This window comes from Plutella xylostella, chromosome 15, assembly GCF_932276165.1.
Source record: "Plutella xylostella chromosome 15, ilPluXylo3.1, whole genome shotgun sequence".
Classification (NCBI taxonomy): domain Eukaryota; kingdom Metazoa; phylum Arthropoda; class Insecta; order Lepidoptera; family Plutellidae; genus Plutella; species Plutella xylostella.
Genome location: NC_063995.1, coordinates 8980207 through 8999480, shown reverse-complemented (window position 1 = coordinate 8999480; position 19274 = coordinate 8980207). Strand labels below are relative to the sequence as shown.

At 39.0% G+C, this 19274-nt stretch overlaps 2 protein-coding genes and 1 non-coding gene across 4 annotated transcripts in view; 2 read left to right on the top strand and 1 right to left on the bottom strand.

Annotated features, from left to right (window-relative positions):
• LOC105388585 (EF-hand domain-containing protein 1) overlaps nt 1-19274 on the bottom strand; it is a 42242-nt gene that overhangs the window by 7559 nt on the left and 15409 nt on the right. For both annotated transcript variants that reach the window (XM_038108405.2, XM_038108404.2), the window contains exons 5-10: nt 15042-15205; nt 5280-5379; nt 4143-4230; nt 2825-2975; nt 445-514; nt 48-164 (exon numbers count right to left, since the gene is read on the bottom strand). In XM_038108405.2, coding sequence (XP_037964333.2) covers nt 48-164; nt 445-514; nt 2825-2975; nt 4143-4230; nt 5280-5379; nt 15042-15205 — 690 coding nt within the window. The remainder of the gene's footprint in view (nt 1-47; nt 165-444; nt 515-2824; nt 2976-4142; nt 4231-5279; nt 5380-15041; nt 15206-19274) is intronic.
• On the top strand, nt 15613-15686 carry Trnan-guu. Its single transcript has one exon. It is a non-coding gene; the product is annotated as a tRNA-Asn (tRNA).
• LOC105388560 (prostaglandin E synthase) lies at nt 16575-18380 on the top strand. Its single transcript, XM_048625692.1, has 2 exons — nt 16575-17141; nt 17587-18380. Exons 1-2 carry the CDS (start codon nt 16690-16692, stop codon nt 17999-18001), a joined length of 867 nt encoding a protein of 288 aa, XP_048481649.1. The 5' UTR covers nt 16575-16689; the 3' UTR covers nt 18002-18380.

Here is a 19274-nt window from a genome sequence, read left to right as displayed (position 1 = left end):
GTTGTTATCTGTATAAAATGTAAAACAAAACACAGTGTTGTAGTCACCTTGGCGGCGTTGAGTGTGTACTTGACGACGTCCTTGGGCGGGGGCTTCGGGACCAGGCCGAAGCACGACTGCAGCGTGTCCTCCGGCGTGCCGATGTGGATGTGAGGCGGCAACTCCTGGAATTATTATTAAATACACACATAAGTTTGAAGAAATAAATGAGTAACAAAACTTCTCTACCAACAAAACACCGACTAGCGTGTGGCAGCTGAAACACCTGTGTTAGGTAATGAGAATGACCATTCCAAGTTTTATTCACAAAGAAACATTAATTTATGCACTCACACATATTCCGTAAATTCACAAAAACAGTAAAAAAATACGTTCTTAATGTAACCTAGTAGGATTTATACAGTTATGTAAAGAAACAAGGGTGTATATTAGGGTCATAGGTACCTTTTTGAATTCCTTCTTAACCTCTTGTTGCAGCTCAACGCGCGCCGGCTGATCAATGCCCAACATCGATCTACAGGAAAATAGATTAAACTCGTTAGTGATTAACGCGATCCACGTCTAGATAGAACTGCTAGAAGCGACTCCGGCAAATGTTCGGGGGCAGAATGTTCGATCGCCCACCGTTTGTCATGTCGGAAACGCAGCCAATTTCCTAGATTGAATCGTAGCTTAGTCTTTAAATTCTATTCAGGAAATATGCACATAAATTTTCCACAACGAAAAATGGCCAACGTTACTCACATTAATCCGTTCCGCTGCGTGTCATTTATTCCATGCTACTACCTATATAGAGCCGGCCCGCTCTAACCGTTCGTAAGGCAAGCAGGCAGTTATTTTCTTGCTATTGTTGTTATACACGTAGCTAGTAGGAACCTGCGCTACATAATAGCTAATGGGAAATATCGTGACTGAAGCCAATCACTCGGCTTAAGAATTTCTATTTTCAGGATGGATACGCGGATGAGTGCGAGTGGGTTAGTGTCTAATCGCCGGGAAGGTAGGAGGTAGGTAGGTACGGTAATTGGTGCTAACGGAGACATTAAACTTATTTATAACTGAAGAAATCCGCCGAACCGTAGCCATTGAGAGCGAGAATCACGTTTTAAAAGCAATAACAGAGAATAATAAAGCAATAAGCTGCTCCGTAACATCCAATTGTACTTACTTTCAGCGCGGATCATGGCCAGAATTGAAAAATATTTTTATTTCGCCATCAAGGAGGTTTATTACTTTTTGAAGCCATAAATATAGTGGTTTGCAATGGAAACCAGCAATCATGTAAACAAACCAAATTGTCACGATTACTCCGTAATCACATACATTTTCGATCAATTTATGAACATAGTCTGATTTCAACGAACACACCATTGTTTTCACATTATCTTCAACACGATTTAACTTGTATTTATAAGTTAAATTTGTTAAAACATTTGCAACGTAAAAATTTCGAAGTATTTGACAAGCTGTCATCTTAGTTTTTTACTCATCGAACTCTAAGTCATTGAAAAGTTAGTGTTGTTCGTAATCTGAAGTTATCTTTTATTTTTAATTTAATAAATTATTTTAATTTAATATTATTTGAATACAATTTAAAAAAAATTCAAGAGCTTAATATAATTAACCAAAACGAAAAAAGGAAGAGGAAGAAATGAAAAAGCTCGACGGCATTTTAGACATGGCAAGCGATGACACAGTGGTTCCATTTATAATTACGGTCACCGGCGACACTTCTGATAGTGATGATGACGAAGACGGAGATTTAAATTTGTTTTAATAAACACTTTTTTTTATATATAATCAGTTTTATTTTATACTCTATGGCTTATATATTTAATCTAATTAGAACACTATGACATCACTATGGGCATAAACAATACGCTGTCAATGTCAGTCCGCCATATTTGTTTACATGATTGTTGGTTTCTATTGCAAACGACTGTACCTACGTATGTATCCTACTTTTAGGGCTAAACTGTTGAACAGGGTTAGATATAAATGTTTAGGCGAAAGCTAAGGCTACAAAACTATAATAAACTATCGAAACTCTATATAATATGTCAAAACTCCGCATAAAATACCGACTTGGCCAGCACTTTATGGCCCAAATTCACAATTCGCAATCATAAAAATGAGTTCATCATAACTTGGATAATGTGGTGTCGTAAACTCGTGATGCACTGTTCAGAGTAAAGTTATGGCTTCAATATATCAGTGTCAAAAAACTCTTTAAGAACCAGTGGTCACAAAATAACTGCGAGCCTTAGAAAACGTATCTAAGTGAGGGTCGATCTGTAAGATAAAGCCTGATAAAGTGTAGCCGTAATAATACGGCCGCGTTTGTTCTTAGTGACTTGGGGTCTTTTTCACCAAAATCGTAAAAAACTTCAATTTGGTATGAATCTAAGTAGGTTGATCTATTATGCTGATTATGCAGATTGATTGGTTGGTAGATATTAACAGCCACGACGAGTTAAGGCACTTTAGGAATTCTAGATTCACCTGACCCGGAGAGTATGCGAGAGTGGTCACTTAAAGAATCAAGATTTCTCAACGATGAAGATAGGTTCTCAATATCTGATATTTTAATTTCAATTTAAAAATCCTTTTTACACGAGAATTCCACTTACAATCATAAAAAAGTTTGCCGCACCATGGGTATTCAGCTACTATAACGGTGTTGACTGGTCGATCCCTTCACCCCACGTGAAAGGACCCAGCCAACCTGCCACTGTCGGGCTCTTGAGTTTGTCACCATCACGATACGAAAAAGGGTCTTCATCTGAGAACAAGTATGCAAGCAAGTACATAGCAACTAACATACTTGTAATAGTGCCTGGTGAAGGCGTCACAGTCGTACAGCAGGAACCGGCGCGCGAGCACGAACACGGTGGCGCCCACCAGCAGGTCGCGCGGCGCGTAGTACTCCGCCACCTCCGCGTCCGACATCTCCAGCACCGCCGACGGGAAGTCCACTGAGATGCCGGCAGATGGCGTTAGTAGGAAGACTTTGCTAGTGTATTGTTGTTGATCTGGCATCCACTATAGCTTGTCGTACATAAATAACAAGTTTTTTTTATTCCACATATTCTGACATGGGGTAAAGTTCAAACATTATGTGTAGCCGGGATAAAACCTAGGACCTTTTGCTCACAAGTCTATAATCGTTTGCAATAGAATCCAACAATCATGTAAACAAACCAAATTGTCACGATTACTCCGTAATCACATACATTTGACGAGCAACTATGAACATAGTCTGATTTCAACGAACGCACCATTGTTTTCACATTATCTTCAACACGGTTTAACTTGTATTTATAAGTTAAATTTGTTAAAACATTTCCAACGTAAAAATTTCGAAGTAGGTATTTGACAAGCTGTCATCTTAGTTTTTTACTCATCGAACTCTATAAGTCATTGAAAATTTAGTGTTGTTCGTAATCTGAAGTTTTCTTTTATTTTTAATTTAATAAATTATTTTAATTTAATATTATTTGAATACAATATTTTTTTTTTCAAGAGCTTAATATAATTAACCAAAACGAAAAAAGGAAGAGGACGAAATGAAAAAGCTCGACGGCATTTTAGACACGGCAAAAGATGACACAGTGGTTCCATTTATAATTACGGTCACCGGCGACACTTCTGATAGTGATGATGACGAAGACGAAGATTTAAATTTGTTTTAATAAACACTTTTTTTTTATATATAATCAGTTTTATTTTATAGTCTATGGCTTATATATTTAATCTAATTAGAACACTATGACATCACGATGGGCATAAACAATACGCTGTCAATGTCAGCCCGCCATATTTGTTTACATGATTGTTGGATTCTATTGCAAACGATTATAGTTATTAACATAAAAAGCGGACAAGTGCGTTTTTTTCAAGAAGGCTAGCAATCAATACATAAGTGTAAGTATATGGTCATATAATATTTACCAGAAAAGTATAACCTAATGCGGAAACTCCTCTAGGGGAGGAATCTCCGTTATTTCGCAACACATAGCATAAGCACATAACGCAGTGCTGACAACAAAGAGCCGAGTAGAGTCCGTCGAGCCACAATAAAACGTCACGTAGAAAACAAAACTTAGACAAAGATTTCACTTAACAAGTGAAAGGTCACTCACCAGGCTTTTCCTTCCATTTCTTGGGAAGTTTAGTTTTCTTCAGAAGTAAAGGGAAAGGATCTTTCCCGCCTCTTCCGTCGTGAATTTCCTGAAAAGAATAAAAAGCTGTTAAACGCATCTCTAGGGAAAGTAAATGGCAGATTATTTTCTATTGTTACGAATGTCACTTTAGTACCTATTTTTCACGCGGCTAGTGGAAGATTATTTTTTTGGGTGAATTATGAATTGAAATAACTTCTAAGTACTACTATGTTAACATTAGATGTAGAAGTGCATGTGTGTCCGATCGAATTCATCAGACGAGGCAATCATTTGCTAGGCTTAGGCAAAAGCATAAATGCCCTAGGGAGGCAAAGTGTCAGCACGGACACTGTTAGGCTAATCGGGACACGTCGTACGTCACGTAGCTAACAAGAGATATCAGATTAACAGTTGCGAGACGGCGACCACTATGACAAAGCTGGCGGGATTACCTCGATAAATTATTACTTATATGGCCGGAAGTGACACGGACTGAGATTGATGTTCATATATGGAACTTTTCTCTGGAGACGCCGGCAAGGCGAGGCTAAAGTTTTTAACACGATTATATTGCAACTAAGTAGGTATGTATGTAAGATGGCACGTACTATATAGATAATATAATAATGCTAAGTTATGCAACACAAGATAATATAAATAATAAATGCTGTTTTTTTTTTGTAAGATCTTCGTAAGTACCAACTCACCTAAGTAAAAATATCTAAAGAAGTGTGGAAACAACTTGAAACCGGACAATTCATTATTTCAAAAGCAAAAAGTTGGCTGTATTGTTTCAGTTTATGAATACAAGAAAAGAAATTAAAGTTGTTCTGCGTGCCAACTGGGAGATCTAAATCTGGAACTCTGTGGGGTTTTCTTGCATTTTGAGGTTCTTAGCTGCTTAGGTAATCCTGAAGAATTTTCCATTCGTTATAAATATTTCAAAAGTAAGTAACTACAGGAATTTTCTTCCCCTCAACATACCTCGTTTATGTAAGATGCTACTGAAAACTTGGGCCTTGTAAACTAAAACCATTATGATGGAGTGTAACTAATGGTGTGTTCCGATATTTTTTTATCCGTACCTACCTATATTATTTCTGCATAACAACTTACTTTTATTGCTATAGTGTCGTCCTGAAGATAGTAGCATAATTTGTATTTGGTAAACTCCCCGCACTCTTCAAATTCACGATTATCCCATACGCAGTCGAATCTGGGAAAATACGCCTCTTTTAGTCAAGCGAAATAAGTAAAAAAATAGCTAATAAAATAATAATGTCCTCCTAGCCGAATTTCGACTACGGCGGCCAATCTCGTTTGAGATCAGCCATCTACGCGGGAGTAGATTATAGTGCCCAAGTGTGTGCGCAGTACACAGGAGCACTCTCTGTTCCATCACTCTCATAGCCCAATGGGACGGATTGACCGACACGACTGGAGAGAGCTAGGCGCAGGACCGACTGCTTTACATGCCCATCCGACAGCATGGATCGTTTCACTGTTTCGGACATCAGGTGATCAGCCTTCTATGTCCTAACCAAACTTAGAACCACAATTTAGAAACACAAATTGATGGTCCCACCCGGGAATCGAACCCGGGACCTCTGGGTCATGAAGCGAAGCTTCTACCACTAGACCACAGAGGCAGTTCAAAAAATAAAAAAATAGCTAATATTATTGAATTAGATAGTTATACATAATTTCACAGAAATAACATGGATTTTATGTTAATATCATTACTGTTTGTATGTTGCGCTGATATTAAATTAAAAATACACATGTAAAAGTCATAAAACATTTTTATAAAGCGCATGATAATTCATAATCCAGGGCAATCCCCAGACTCGTTGATAATTGACGAGCTTTTCCCGCCTCCAAATGGACGCGTGATGCATGAAGGCTCCAGGGCGGCCACTGTGGCTGGAGGCTGTACCTGCTAGGTAAATACAAAGGTACCTTAACTAGGAACAAACATCATCATTAACTCGTATTATTCTACTATTGGACATAAGAGGTATCTCCCTGATCATGGTATTGTTGGTGTTAGATATTTCTGTAACCATTTCTGGCCAACGGAGGTCATATTCAGTGGCGGATTTACAAATTTGCCGCCCGTAGGCCATTCAATTTTTGCCGCCCCTACTGACTTCTGAAATTCAATTTGATAGTTTAATCCCGTTATTAGTATGATTGTGAACTTAATTATGTGGATATTTCTATGTCTATCTGTCACCAACTTCAAATGTGTCATCAAATCTTATTTAAGGTTCCGTACCTCAAAAGGAAAAAAGGAACCCTTATAGGATAACTTTGTTGTCCGGCTGTCTTTTTCTTAGAAACGGGTAAAAATATCAAAGCTGACATTTCGCAAAGATATACAAGGTGGGCCAAAAGTAATCACCCTATTGGAAATTGCTCTCATTTGTACAAATGGCCGCCAATTTCAAATTTGTTTTGATATTGGCTGACTAGACAAATGCAACTTGCATTAAGTTGCCATGCCATGCCATGGAAGCCACACTTCCCAAAAACGCCAAATAATTGTGTATATTCAGTTTTCGGGTCCCCTTTTTTTCGTTTTATATATTTTCCCTGCAATATCGCCCGATTTAACCGTTTCAGACAGTTTTTGTGGGTGTTTTTTGAAGACCCGTGTTAATGTGAATAAGCCCGTGTCTCTGGAAGCCCTTAAGAACAACATTCGACACGAGTGCGAGAATCTCTCGCCCGAAGTTCTCGCTGAATTGATGAGAAATGCCATAAAAGGAGCCCGTAGGGCAATCAATTGTGACGGCGCCCATTTGGCCGATATCATCTTCTAGACTTTACCAATAAAATTTTAAAGGTTCAAATAAACATAGTTAATAAAAAAACAGAATCGAAGTATTTCATTTAGAAAAAAATTAGAGCCAATCAAGATAGGATGACTTCTTTTGATCCACAAATGTACGGCATCGACAAACTGGTAAAATAAATAACTTAATGATTTTTTTTTCATTAAGTTACCTTCCATACATGTAAAATGGGGATGTTTTTTTTCGTTGGTGTAATGAAATGAAATGAAATGAAATAGTTTATTTGCCAGAAATGTCGTAAAATTGGTGATCAGTATAATAAATAACGATCTACACATTTCACCTGTTCAGGTATGCAAAAATTATGTCTAGAACTTATGTATAAAATAGTATATTTTTACATTTCTGATTATAATTATTATAATTAAGTGACATTAGGTATTCGAATATTAGTTCTTAGTCCATATTTATTTTATTTAAAGAGAGGTACTCATTTACATTATAGAAACACATTTTAATTAGCCATTTATGTAGTGAGACCTTAAATCTAGTTAAAGGCAAGTACTTAATTGACTGTGGGAGCTTATTATATATCTTTATGAGCATATGATAGCAACCTCTTTTGCAAAACTCAGTTCTGCATGGCGGAACTATAATTTTGTTGGGATTTCTAGTATTAAAAGAACAAACATCACAGTATTTAGTAAGTGTATGTCTTTGACAGTGGGCAAAACATGCCATTTCATATATATAGAGACTTGGCAGTGACAGTTCTTAAATAGTGGCTTGCAAGAATCAAGGGGATGTGCTGAGCAGATGGCTCTGATGCATTTCTTTTGTAGAATAAATACCCTGTCCATATCTCTACAATTTCCCCATAGAATTAGACCATATCTTAATACGGATGCTACATACCCGTGGTATGCCATCAAAGCCGTGTGCAAGTCTGATGTTTTCTGTAGTCGGTGTAGAGCATAGACAAATCTACTTAATCTAGTACACACATTTTCAATATGCTGCAGCCAAGAGCAATGTTCATCAACTACAATGCCTAAAAATGAGGTAGATGGCGTATGATTAATTACAATATTATTGCATTTCACATTGATATTTTTTAATGCCATTCTGTTATTTCTAAATTGAATATATTTAGTTTTATTTTCATTTACATGTAAGTTATTAGCTTCCAACCATTTTGTTACCTTATCTATACTAGCATTCACATCTGATTCAAAATTTCTATCGTCAATACATTTGATAGTCATGGAAATGTCATCAGCAAATAGTATACATTTATTATTAGTTATGTCAGGTAGGTCATTAATGTACAGTATGAACAGCAATGGTGCTAGGACACTTCCCTGAGGGACGCCGTATTCATTTATTTCAGGAAAAGACTTGTGTACTTCCATTTCATTGGCATAAGAGAGTGCTGTTATCTCTACAGTTTGATGGCGATCGGATAGGTAACTGCTTAGCCATTTCAATGCCAGACCTCTGATACCTATGCTTTCACATTTGTCAAGTAGCAATTTATGAGAAACATAGTCAAACGCCTTCGTCATATCAAAAAAAATTACAGCTACTGGTTTCCCCTTATCTACATACTCTATAATTTCTTTCATTAACTGAAAACCTGCCAGACTGGTTGATTTATGTTTCTGAAAACCATTTTGCTCTAGTTTAATTATTTTGTGTTTGTCTAAAAATTTATTCATCCTATTCTGCATAGCTTTTTCATATATTTTTGAGAATATACTAATAAGGGCAATAGGTAGGTAAGGTATTGTATAGGTCTTTCAAAAATATCAAAGGTCTTCTCAAACCATTTTTTTATTCAGTGACTGGTTTGCGAAATATTAAGCTTCAAACTGCGAATTCTTGGTAGACTCAAGTGACTGTTTGGTCCAAAAATATCACTGATGTACATAGTATATATGACAAAATTCCACATAACTACCATTACAGCCGTTTCCATTCCAGTTTCTCCAAATTCGAAAGTATTCCCGCCGATTCTTGTCGCGTTACAGGCTTTTCAGTAATATCATATTTGATTGATTTCAAAGAATATGCATGCCAAGAATCTCTTTAACTATTACATGCTTCTTTTCTGGCTGACCAACGTCTCAAATTCACTCTATTCCAGGTTTTGCCTTTCCCGATTTCACTCATTTATTTAAGCCAGCGTTGTGTCGAGTATACAAAAAAATCTTGTAGCAGCATGAAAAAGCGTCAATCTTGGCTAGTTTAAGACGTGACATAAGTTATGCATCGCGCTCACTCACATCGCGCAGCCTCAAGAGCGAGCGCGACGACGTAGAACTTTTGTCACGACTTAAATGCGCCCCGTACTAGCCCTTCTGAGCATGATTCAGCAGCCACAGTTGCCACTAAATTCAAAGTATATAGGTACATACTGATTATATATGACAGTGCGTTTATTTATATGTAGATTGTGTACACGTAAAGAAGAATGGCGTAACCTGACCCGCTTTGCGTAAGTTAGCAGCCACTAACCAAACCTATTTTAAGTTATTGATAAAAATGTCTACTATCAGGGAAAAATATTTAAAAAAATCTAAACCATGGGGTTCTTGAGATATTAGGGTTCAAAAGTAAATTAATTAATATATTTTTTTTCGTTAAATAAGTTTTTGATGAATAGTACACGCACAAACAAGTTTTATAATCTAAATCATGAGATTCCCAATACATAGTGCATCACAAAATGTATTACATGATTTTATTTATGCAAATAATATCAAGATTATTTTTGCACATTTCACACTCGGAAACCTATTTTTATAAAGAGATCAATTTCAAAAATTATTTCATTCTATTCAAGTTCCCGTTATCCCGAAGTAACATAGAATACTTTTTATCCAGGAATTCACACGGGAACACTTTTAAAAACTATTTTTAGCTCAAGGGTAACATCTAGTACAGTAGAAAGACTTGATCTTTCGGCACTTATATCTTCGTTCTCCCATGCCTCATAATAATAAAATTAATACCAGTATATACTGTAGTCACGGACTACACATCAGTGTTTTTTTCATCAATGGCCGCTCTGGGTCATGGCGCTATAGAGAAATTGCCATTCTCCTTTATATTTAAAAAATCTGTAAAATAAAAAATGCTAAATTTGCCGCCCCTCTAAATCTGCCGCCCTAGGCACAGGCCTTTTTGGCCTATAGGTAAATCCGCCACTGGTCATATTATAGGTACACACGTACACAGCCACATTGTATACGTAAGTGAGCACTGAGCACTTACGTCAATCCCAAGGAACTTAAGGAGTTGGTGTTATTCTACCTGCGAATCTGCAATAAACACTTCTCTTAACCCGTTGAAATAGAGTTATAAATAGCATTGACAGATCTTCGAAATATCAAAGTGTAAAACCGGAGTGATCCCCCAGACTCGATAAAAGTAGGTTTGTTACGTAAATACGAACGTTTGTTCAGCCCATGGGAAGGAATCCCTCCCGCGGAGCTGAAGTGATTTATTAACAGAACTCCATCGCGCGGGTCACGGTGAGTAGGCAACCTCGCGCAGACATGACTGGCTGATAATGTACACCGTACTCTCCCCTTATTATTGAACGTAGACTTAATAGATAGTCTTCATTTAGAACCTGTAATAGTCCAGAGCTTTCATACAAGTCTGGTGTTTAAGCCAGAGCCATGCTTAGTCTTTGTTTTATAATATGTGATGTGTGTAAAGTAATGTGTGCGGGATAGAAATATAAAAAATGTTAACACTTACGAATTGAGAACCTTCTTTATTCTAAGTCGGTAAAAATAACCCCCGACCAGAACTGTTTTAAGTATCACCAGAACTCTGTTTAAATGGTCCTGAATACGGTTTAAATCAAAATAAGCAATTAGTTAAATCTATCATAAAAAATCGGGGATACATTATTATTAAATTAAAGAAGGTAGGTATGCAACATTTTTTTGTCCTTAAAACATAATTAGAAGTGCAATTTACTAGTTATGTTTCATCTCGGCAAAGTTATCGGTCTCTTAAAGAAGCTGAGAGACAGAAGTTTTATAATGAGAATGGAAATGGCAAAAGCAGGGAGGAGAGCTAACTTGTAAAACTACCTAGTAGTTCTGTTGAACTTCACTCATAAGTTTGAGTCTGCGAGTATGAGATTTTGTAGCGTTAGAAAGCGTAGATTTCTACTTTCTATGTGGAATTAAATATGTATCTACTAAGTTCATAATGTGTTTGTACTTATTTACTGTACAATAAGTACGAAACTTTATTTTTTTTTCAGCTCATCATGATCATCAAGCTTAATTTTAGCCTTCTGTCCCAAGTCAGCCAATGAAAGCTGCGGCGACAGGTGTTATAAGTTAGACGTGTTATATTTAGCCTTTCATTTTGTGACGGAGACGGATATATTATTATTATTATTATAAATTCTGTATTGCACATAAACATTGTACAAAGGCGAACTTAATGCTAGTAGCATTCTCTACCAGTTAACCTTTGGTGATGTCGAGAAAGTGGTTGGTAGTGCGATAGGCTGAGAGGGGAGAAGTTTATCTACTTAACTTTTACTTATATTCAAATCTATTATTTTTTTTAATAAAGAAGATGGACACTAGATGTATAGAGGTATGTTGCTCTTTTTTATCAAACTGCGTTCAAAGTAGATATTTATATAATTATGTCACGTCTGCGTTACATCTATGATGCGGCGGTCAAGTAGCTTGTTTATTATCATGAGCCGAGGAGATGGTAACGAGGCCCAAACCTCACTCGACTGAAAAATATTCCAGGAAGCTCACTTTCATTTCATTCCAGCTTTCATGTCGAACACAATTTCATAAATATACCTCTATATTGACGCTTATAATTTAATATGTAGGTACCTATACCTACTCATAATGTAAAGACCTGGGTTTGGTAATATAGAAAAGCATATACTTAAGTAGGAATTTATATATTTAAGTAATTTCAAACTTCCAAACGTATTAAAAATAAGGTACTTATTAAAATCAAAAGAAAAATATTAAAACTTAGTAGGCAATTTGAAACACGAGTGCCCAATAACTGTACCAAACGGTAATTGGTTCAATCGAGCGAACATAAATTGTAATTCGATTAAAAGCATCGCCTGGATTGTTCTCAGTTCGTAAAGAAGGCCGGTAATAAACTAGGGCCGGGTTAGAGCTGCCACGAATCGGTTATTTGTATGCGAAACTTCCTAACAAATTTAATTTTTTAATGAATATTATGTATTGTACCATACAAGAAAAAAACAACACCTAGCTACCACAAACAAGCACATCGCAATAGCGCGACGGACAGTCAGAGACTACAGTGAATACTCGGTTGACCCACCAACGATTCGCAGCCAGATATTTGCTACGACGACGCAGCTAGGACGGAAGCTCTCGTAGCCAATGGCAAAGCTTGCAGGTTCACAAGTTCAAACCTAGCCAACTAGCCATGTCCTATACAATACATGTACCTTCTATCTACATAACAGTTACCTATAATTTTAATCATTAAAATTGAATAACTCACCTTGATCTTCGTTATGTTGCATTTTGAAAATGATTAATCAACTATGATTTAATGAACACTATTATGACAATGTGTGACGTGCCGGGATCATTATTCGCATCACTGTGCAAACAGATGTTCCGTTTCCCTGAAGCAGGCGACGGCTGCGGCGGCGGCGGCGGCGGCGGCCCAGCCGGGGCTGAGGTCTGTGGCTTCGGAAACTACCAACTGCACACTGACTCATAGCTTGAGATCCAATTAATGTGAGCAAATGCCTCCGCTTTCACGGTTTGTATTGTTTACTCTATGGATTAAGCGAGTTTCAAGACCTATTTTAATGAAGTTAAAGCAAGTACTTTGTTTTAGGCGCCGTTCTAGTTCTGCGTAGTAATTTGTTAGTATTAAAGTGAAATGAGGCCATACCGTTGTGATTAAGATTAAATTTATGGCATACTGTGACGGTTTCGGCTTGATTTGCAGCCATTCGGGTAGCAAATTTTCGGGACGGAAATTATTTAAGGAAATTGCTTTTTCAGTCAAAATTTCTTACTATTAATTTTATAAATTTGTTGTAAAATAATAATTTATAACATAATAAAATTGAAAGGATATTTAAGCTTGTGACGGTTGGTCGCCAAGAAGGACTGCGCATTTAGTTTTCTTTATACCTACGAGTAGTTTTCTCGTACCGTACTTAAAATTATTGTTGAGAGCAATTTCTCAGTCAATATTATTTTTATTTTGGTGGAGTTAAAATATGTAGGTTATGACTTGCCATTACTTAGCCAGCTTTATTTATTGTTCTGTAGAAAGACTGTTTAAATATGGTGAATCCTAGGTGGACCTCACTAATTTGTTAGTTGCTAAATCTATTATCCGGTTAAGAAAACTGAGCTTTTTAATTAACTTAATCGTATCTTGTTAAACAATTCATTAAGCTATTACGCAGCGTAGGCACAGGACGACAAAGATATTTTACGAATGAAAATGCAGCAATTTCGCAAGCTACACATTTACAATTCAACTCGCAATTTAGAGAATACTTTCCTATTCGAGTGGGTTGCGCTGACAAAGCGCTACAAATTGCAAAGAAGCTCCAAATTGTTTGTACAAATTCAGCAGTCGATCCGCCATTACTGTCGGGACAAATCCTATAGTTCAGCTCCAGTGTGGGAACTCGGGAACTGCACTCCTTGCCTCGAGCTGCGTACTAACGTGGCTTCCAACTTCCAACTAAAACACTACACGATTTGCGAGCTGAAATTCAGCATTCTGAAATTGTTTCGCCTACAACCCGGCGTAGTTAGACTTACCTGTAACTGGGAAATGTAAAGCAGATGGTTGCTAGTATGTGCGAGATTCTCTCGCGTGGAGAATTATGAATGTACATATTATGTATATTATTATGAGAAGACAAGAATTACTAAACGTATAGCTGTAATTAGACTTTGGAATGTAGAACAACAGATCTTAATAGGAACTTTTTCTTCCGGAATACGGATTAGATAGATACCAAACCGTAAACTAACTTTAGTATAAAGTAGCAGAGCATCGTGTACAATGATTTCAAAAGGAAGGATACGCCCTTCAGAACGTTTTGTCAAAAGAAAATGACACCCCCGCGCTGGCCCTAATTCATACAAATTATGACAGATTTATTAGATTTTAGGGCCAACGCGGGCCTGTCCTTACGCTCTAGTTATATATAAGTCAATGATCGTGTATTTACATAAACTAATGGGTTATATTTGTATTGAGCTGACACAAAGTACCTATGTGATAAGTATCTAGCTAGTTTAGATACTTGTTGTTTTATAAAATGTTACAATACAATAAATATAACGTGCGTGTTAACACGTCATTCAACACCGACGTTGCATGGGACTTCCATCGATAAATAAACATTGTATCAAGCACCAACTGCAATAATAAAGTATTAAAAGTACAGATTTCGTGCGACTCGCGACACCTGTCCTGCAGACTTCGTGTTTGCACTAAAAATTCAATTGGATTTTGTATTTTTAGCTGCTTTCATTTCAGCTACCTGGCCGGCCAAAGTCGATGGAATGAGTAAAACGAAAACACTTGAATAAAAATATTGTTTGCAGCTTGGAATAACAGTGTATACGGAATAATGAAATTAATATAACTATGAAACAATATACATCATCTCACATCTCACACACAATCTATAATAAGTAGTATCTAGGGTTTTTTTTTTATTCAGAGTGTCCCAAAAGTGGCATATACTAAGCAGAAAGGCATGTCTCATGGGGTCATCCTGAACAATTTTGGTTCTACGACTTTAGTAATTTCAAGAATTGCCAGAATGTTTTTTTTTTCAGAATAATTACCTGAGTTACACCTTTTGGCTTAGTTTTTAGCAACCTTATCGCAACACCCAGATAATATTGACGCGAGGGCGCCACCAGCCCTTCCATTACTCCCTTGTGTGGACCCTTACAGAACCAGCGTTGATAAGCACTTATCTTTAGCCAACTTTCTTTCTGTACAAGATCTATCACTGAATGTACCTCAATGAAATCGCAACACTCACGCGAGCACCTTCCCGTCGTACTCCAGGAAGCGCCTCAGCCGGTCCTCCCGCGGCCGCTGTCTCGCCGGCGGCCGCACGCCGCGCCAGCGCTCCCGCGCGGTGTACGGGTCTTCTGGCAGCTCCTCCTCCGCCGACAACTCTATGCCTTGCGACTCCAGCCATTCCTGTGGGGATGTGTTGAAGTTAATTAAATACCTAATTGTTCGCGTTATATTATATTGGGGCGCAGTGCACGAACGGAGCCGACAGGTCCACCCTGCATGGGTACCTACTTGGGTAGTCAGCGACTGACGATATTCTGACTGCCTGATTCTTTCAACACGGTGAAAAATACTCATCGACAGTAAAATTTTTGGTAAAACTTCGACTAACGTGCGTCGTAAGTAAAAAATAATAATGCGTGGCATCGTGGTTATTATTCTTTTCTGCAGAAGAAAAATCTTTGGAACATAATTACCTATTTATAAACGTAGGTTCGTTTGATGATGATAAATTGATGATGTATCACGATTTTTATTTCATATTTTGATACAATATCGTTTGATGCGTTATTTCGCTGACATCGTCATCTGCCTCCGTGGCGCAATTGGCTAGCGCGTTCGGCTGTTAACCGAAAGGTTGGTGGTTCGAGCCCACCCGGGGGCGATTCTTTTTGGTTTTTATGATGATAGAAATAAAACATTTTTACATTTCTTTTTATTCCTAACCATTATTTACCAATTGATAAATATTGTTCATGTTGATTGATATTGCAGAAGTTAATTCTGTTATATCCATGTATAACAATCATTAACAATAAGTACCGTAACTACCTACCTACAGTCCTACATGTCTTCTCGTTAATTAATAACTTATGAAATAAATAAACTTGAATAAATTCATTTTCTTATCTCTGTAAAAAGACCGGCACAATAATCCCCTTCGCCTTTGAAGCAGACGTCCGTAGCTCGTGAATAAAAGCTCCTTGTAAAGTGCAATAGTGAGGCCGCACGCGAAAAACACATTGCTATATAACAATGCCCAGGCACTGGAGTATTGTGTCAATAACAGTAAAATGTCGCCGCTCCAGAGTGTGTTTGTGTATAAATGGGTCTCCAGCGCCATATGTGTCAGTTACGTAACCGGGAAATGCGCTGAACCGACCGGTACTTGAGTACCTAGGTACATGATATAACAAGGTGGCATATAGCGCACGAAGCAGTTAGGAGACATGTGAGAACATACACACGTTGTTAACTATGTGTAAAGAACGTACAAGATAATGTATTTGTGCTTGCTTTAGCAATAAAATAACAAATAGTTGGTTACTTTACTTATTTATGCCTCGAGTATAGTTAGAGGTTGACATAATAATACCTCTACTTAGGTAACGTATACGTAAAGGTGACCAAGGTACAAAGGTCACTATAATATTTCTTACTAGATAGGTACCAATCTACATAAACTGAGATGAAATAACTGGGCTCACAATGACGAAGCAATATCAAGTTGGACATAAAATGTACCGCTATCACATCATAACAAACAAGTGTGTGACGAATGAATAACAGCGCGCGACTGCGCGCCCGCGCCTCTCATTCAGGTAGCGACTGGGGCCGCGAGCGCACCAGACTTTGTTATCAATTCGACCGGTCAAATCAAATTCAAAATGGTTGTCATTAATCTCGAAAACCCGGCTGTTCGCTCATACATGGTGTACTCGGCCATACTGGCGCTGAAGCTGCTGTCGGTATCAGTGCTGACGGCCATGAACCGCATGGCGCGCGGAGTGTTCGCTAACCCGGAGGACGCCAAGACACACCCGAAAGGCAAGGTCAAGTTCGACGACCCGAACGTGGAGCGCGTTCGTCGCGCGCATCTCAACGACTTGGAGAACATCCCGGCGTTCTGGATTCTGGGCGCGCTGTACGTGGCGACGGGCCCGGCGCCGGCGTGGGCCGCGTGGCTGTTCCGCGCCTACACGGCCGGCCGAGTGCTGCACACGCTGGTCTACGCCGTCACGCCGCTGCCGCAGCCGGCGCGCGCCATCGCCTTCTTCGTGCCCTACCTGATCATGTGGTACATGGGCATCCAGGTGGTGCTGAACTTCGCCACCGCTCTGTGAGGGACTAGACTGTGATTTTTGCGTTGTGGGTTTCATTGTTTTTTATAGACTGTTTTTTTTTATTATTGAAGCTGGTAATTTATACATATGAATAAATTAAAGCGATGTGGGATTTTTTGTGAGTGTTATTTTTTGTGGCTATCTAAAGTTAGGTATCGTATAAAGGAATCATTAGTTTTAATCACATAACTAAATCGAAGATAAGTTTAGTATAATAATGATAGTGTAAGAAGCAGGTATCATGTATCAGATTGTCATGCAAGGCGCACACCATTAGTCCGAGCGACTGAAGCTATCGCGCGATAACGCCGGCACTTCATATTTACTACGTTACGTAACTGCCACTTAGTATCTGACCACAGTGCTGAGCACAACACGCTCTACTATTATTTGCCAATTAAATCATCAAACAATGGCTTTTGTCGACGATGCAGTCTTGCAATCTTACTTCTTTTACTCCGCTGTATTGGCCCTAAAAGTGTTGCTGACGGCCATGCTGACGGGGCGCGTGCGGTTCGCGAAGAAGGTGTTCGCGAACCCCGAGGACGCGAAGGGCAAGGGCGTGGTGAAGCTGGACGACCCCGACGTGGAGCGCGTGCGGCGCGCGCACCTCAACGACCTGGAGAACATCCCGGCGTTCTGGGTGCTGGGCGCTCTGTACGCGACCACGGGCCCGGCGGCGGCGTGGGCCGCGTGGCTGTTCCGCGCCTACACGGCCGGCCGCGTGCTGCACACGCTCGTGTACGCCGTCACGCCGCTGCCGCAGCCGGCGCGCGGGATTGCCTACGGCATTCCATACCTCATCATGTGGTACATGGGCATTCATGTGGTGATACACTACGCCAGCGCTCTGTGAGTGAAGCTGGACGACCCTGACGAGAAGCGAAGCGAAGCGCCCCGGCGCGCGTACTGGAACGACCGACAGATCATCCGTTGGTGTTCTGGCTATGCCGGGTGGTAGACTGCGTGCTGCTGATCCGGCTGGTGCCGCTAAGCCACGATGCATACGCTGGTGTACACCGCGGCGGCGCTACCGCAGCCCGCGCCTCCTCGCCGTCATCGCGCTCAACGCCGCCGCCGTCAACTGCTTCATGAGGTTCAGGGTCATCGTCTTCTACGCTACAGCGCCTTGTGAGCGGGCGCAGCGGCTTAGATTATTTATTATGCCAATTTTCTATAAATATTTACGAATTTACAATAAATAATTTTTGATTTAAATACATAATTGATAAATATATTTTTTATTTATTCACGTACTTATATACCTACCTACTAATACCTATATTTAAGGTGCTGAATTGCTGATACCTTTTTCTCATATTATGATGATTAATCATAACTAAGCGTCAATTCACACGTACCACAACCACACCACGTCGCAGCGACAAAATGTGGTCAAGCTGTGGTTACGTGTGAATTGTGTGACAGCGGCTTTTTGCAGTTGCGTTGTGGCAGCGACAAAATGTCGATGTGGTTGTGTTGTCGCTGTCTTTGCGATGTGGTACCCACGTGGTCGTATGCAGTTAATACGGAGAACAGGTTGCCGCGGTGCCGCCGCCGCGTGGCGGCGTTGCCGTTGCGATGTGGTTGCGTTGTGGTTGCGATGTGGTTGCGATATGGTCGTATTACACAGGTGGTCGATGACAACGGCAAAATGTGGCACGTGTGAATTGGATTATTCATTGTCAATACAAAATATACGCCCGACCACACCGCGTGGTTGTGGTGTGGTTGTGGCTGTGGTGTGGTTGTGGTACGTCTGAATTGACCCTAATTAAGCACTATAATACAGGTTGGTATACCTAGTACCTACCTATATTATATTACCTACATTTATTATAAATAATTATATATTATTATAGAAGGTATTATCTGTGCCTTCATACTTGAATAACGAGTATTTTGATAACATTTTAGTTTTTTATCCGAACTATCATCACATAATATTGTTTACCAATGGACTAATCTAATCATAAGGTAAAATCAAATGGGTAGGTAAACACACCTACACAAACTAATGATGATGCGAAATGACCATGGACTTCGATCCTCCACCAAAATAATAGGATTACGTTACTTTTCTTAAGTAAGTAGCTGTTAAATCTCGTGATTCCAGCAGCAGTGTTAGA

Bases quoted from the DNA above. Each gene is read 5' to 3' on its own strand.
- LOC105388560 (XM_048625692.1), top strand. From the start codon at position 16,690: ATGGTTGTCATTAATCTCGAAAACCCGGCTGTTCGCTCATACATGGTG. The intron at 17,142-17,586 runs GTGAGGGACTAG...TGCAGTCTTGCA, and splicing joins CTGAACTTCGCCACCGCTCT to ATCTTACTTCTTTTACTCCG.